Source organism: Engraulis encrasicolus, chromosome 15, assembly GCF_034702125.1.
Source record: "Engraulis encrasicolus isolate BLACKSEA-1 chromosome 15, IST_EnEncr_1.0, whole genome shotgun sequence".
NCBI lineage: Eukaryota > Metazoa > Chordata > Actinopteri > Clupeiformes > Engraulidae > Engraulis > Engraulis encrasicolus.
In genome coordinates, this window is record NC_085871.1 from 22,891,753 (window position 1) to 22,894,252 (window position 2,500).

The window sequence follows — 2,500 nt, forward strand, 5'->3', positions numbered from 1 at the left end:
GCATCTTTGTGTGTGTGTGTGTGTGTGTGTGTGTGTGTGTGTGTGTGTGTGTGTGTGTGTGTGTGTGCTGTGTGTGTGTGTGTGTGTGTGTGTGTGTGTGTGTGTGTGTGTGTGTGTGTGTGTGTGTGTGGTCAGCGTGTACATATGATTCTGTGTGTGCGTATGCATGTAATAGTTCCCATCATTGCATCTTTGTGTGTGTGTGTGTGTGTGTGTGTGTGTGTGTGTGTGTGTGTGTGTGTGTGTGTGTGTGTGTGTGTGTGTGTGTGTGTGTGTGTGTGATCGAATTCAAATGTGTTTTAGTCCAAACATTACTGCTTCTAGTCCCCTCACCTGCACTTGTCGCAGCAGATCATGTATCCGTCGTCGTGCGTGAAGCCGCAGATGCAGCGCGTGATGTCGGCGCCGTAGCTACCGTCCTCCGAGGTGCTGAGGGTGGTGCCGCGCGACGCCTCGTCGACACCCACCCCCACCCCCACCCCACCCCCCACCAGCAGGCCGCCCTCGCCCGGACGGATCAGCACCACCGGGGGCGGCGACGCCGGCGGCGTGGGGGGAGGACGCGCACCATAGTTGTGGTCCTGGAGGACGAGAGAAGAGAGAGAGAGAGAGAGAGAGAGAGAGAGAGAGAGAGAGAGAGAGAGAGAAGAGGAGAAGGAGAGGAGAGGGGACAGAGACACGGGGGGAGGATGGAAAGAGATTTGGGGGGGGGGAGAAAGCGGGGGTAGAGGGAGGGAGAGGGAGACGTGGCATTAGTGAGAGGTTTCATAAACGCCAGGTCAAAGCCACGGCCATTTCATTTTCCACATGTGAAAAGAGCCCAGTACAGACAAGACTTAAGTAGATAAGTAGACATTCAGAGAGGGGGAGAAGAACAGAACAGACAAGTGAAGAGAGATAGCGAAATGGAGAGAAAGAGCTTAACGATTTTCTCTAGCCTGTAAGAGGAGGAAGGCCTCCCGCGTTGCAGACATGGACGCCGAGATGAAATAGACAGACAGAGAGAGATAAAGAGTGACAAGGAACAGAGAGACAGACAGCAGAACAAGGGGGCATCCTCTAAAACCACAACACTCTCTACATTCTTATCACAAAGCACAGTGAACACAAGCAAGAGGCACTTGAAAGAAGAAAAGAGAGAGAGCGAGAGAGAGGGAGAGAGAGCGAGGGAGAGAGGGAGAGAGAAAGACAAGGACAGAGAACGAGAGAGAAAGAGAGAGCAAGAGAGCAAGAGAGCGAGAGAGAGAGAGAAAGAGCGAGCAAGAGAGAGCGAAAGAGAAGGACAGAGCATGAGCGAGAGAGAGAGAGAGCGCACAAATTGGAGTGAAAAAAGACGATTGCACTGTACAGAGCCTAAAACGGCTCCAGATCAGGGGCACCAAAGAAGAAGAACAACAGCAGTGACTCAGTAGATAGGAACAGATAGTATAAGAGAGATAGAATACAGACCAAGAGATGAAAGGAGAAAGAAGAAAACGGAAACAAGACAAGACAGAAAAGAGTGAGTGAAATGGCAAGAGGGGGAGAGAGAGAGAGAGAGAGAGAGAGAGAGAGAGAGAGAGGGGGGTAGAGAGAGAGAGAGAGAGAGAGAGAGAGAGAGAGAGAGAGAGAGAGAGAGAGAGAGAGAGAGAGAGAGAGAGAGAGAGAGAGAGAGAGAGAGAGAGAGAGAGTACGAGGAAGCATGGTGCTTTTCACTTGTCAGTGAGGGTGGCGATCCACTTAACACATGGTCTGACAAATAGACCGAGCCAGAGATGATGCTGGAGCATGATCGAGCATGATGCTAGAGATTGAGAGATTGATAGAAAGCAATAGAGGGAAAGAGAGAGGACTAGTAATCACAGAGAGAGAGAGAGAGAGAGAGAGAGAGAGAGAGAGAGAGAGAGAGAGAGAGAGAGAGAGAGAGAGAGAGAGAGAGAGAGAGAGAGAGAGAGAGAGAGAGAGAGAGAGAGAGAGAGAGAGAGAGGCAGACAGACAGTCAGACAGACAGTCAGAGTGATAGACAGCCTCACAGAGCGGTGCAGGTGGAGAGAGCGATACAGAGAAAGTGACAGATGTAGTAGTTGTGGATGTGTACTCACGGTGTAGGACAGGTGGATGTAGAGAGAGAGAGCGATAGATAGAGAGTGATACAGATGTAGTAGTAGTAAGTTGTGGATGTGTAGTGCACTCACGGCGTAGGGCAGTGAGAGACAGACAGAGACAGCTAGATGGAGGACTGGTAATGTTACTCACGGCGTAGGGCAGAGAGAGAGACAGAGACAGCTAGATGGAGGACTGGTAATGTTACTCACGGCGTAGGGCAGAGAGAGAGACAGAGACAGCTAGATGGAGGACTGGTAATGTTACTCACGGCGTAGGGCAGAGAGAGAGACAGAGACAGCTAGATGGAGGACTGGTAATGTTACTCACGGCGTAGGGCAGGCCGATGTAGAAAGAGAGAGAGTGATAGAGAGAGAGTGACAGATGTAGTAGTTGTAGTTGTGGATGTGTAGTGTAC

At 50.8% G+C, this 2,500-nt stretch overlaps 1 protein-coding gene across 1 annotated transcript in view; it reads right to left on the reverse strand.

The window, feature by feature from the left end:
* Positions 1–2,500, reverse strand: part of kmt2e (lysine (K)-specific methyltransferase 2E) — a 72,842-nt gene that overhangs the window by 31,152 nt on the left and 39,190 nt on the right. Inside the window, exon 4 of the mRNA XM_063217234.1 lies at positions 334–581. Coding sequence (XP_063073304.1) covers positions 334–581 — 248 coding nt within the window. The remainder of the gene's footprint in view (positions 1–333; positions 582–2,500) is intronic.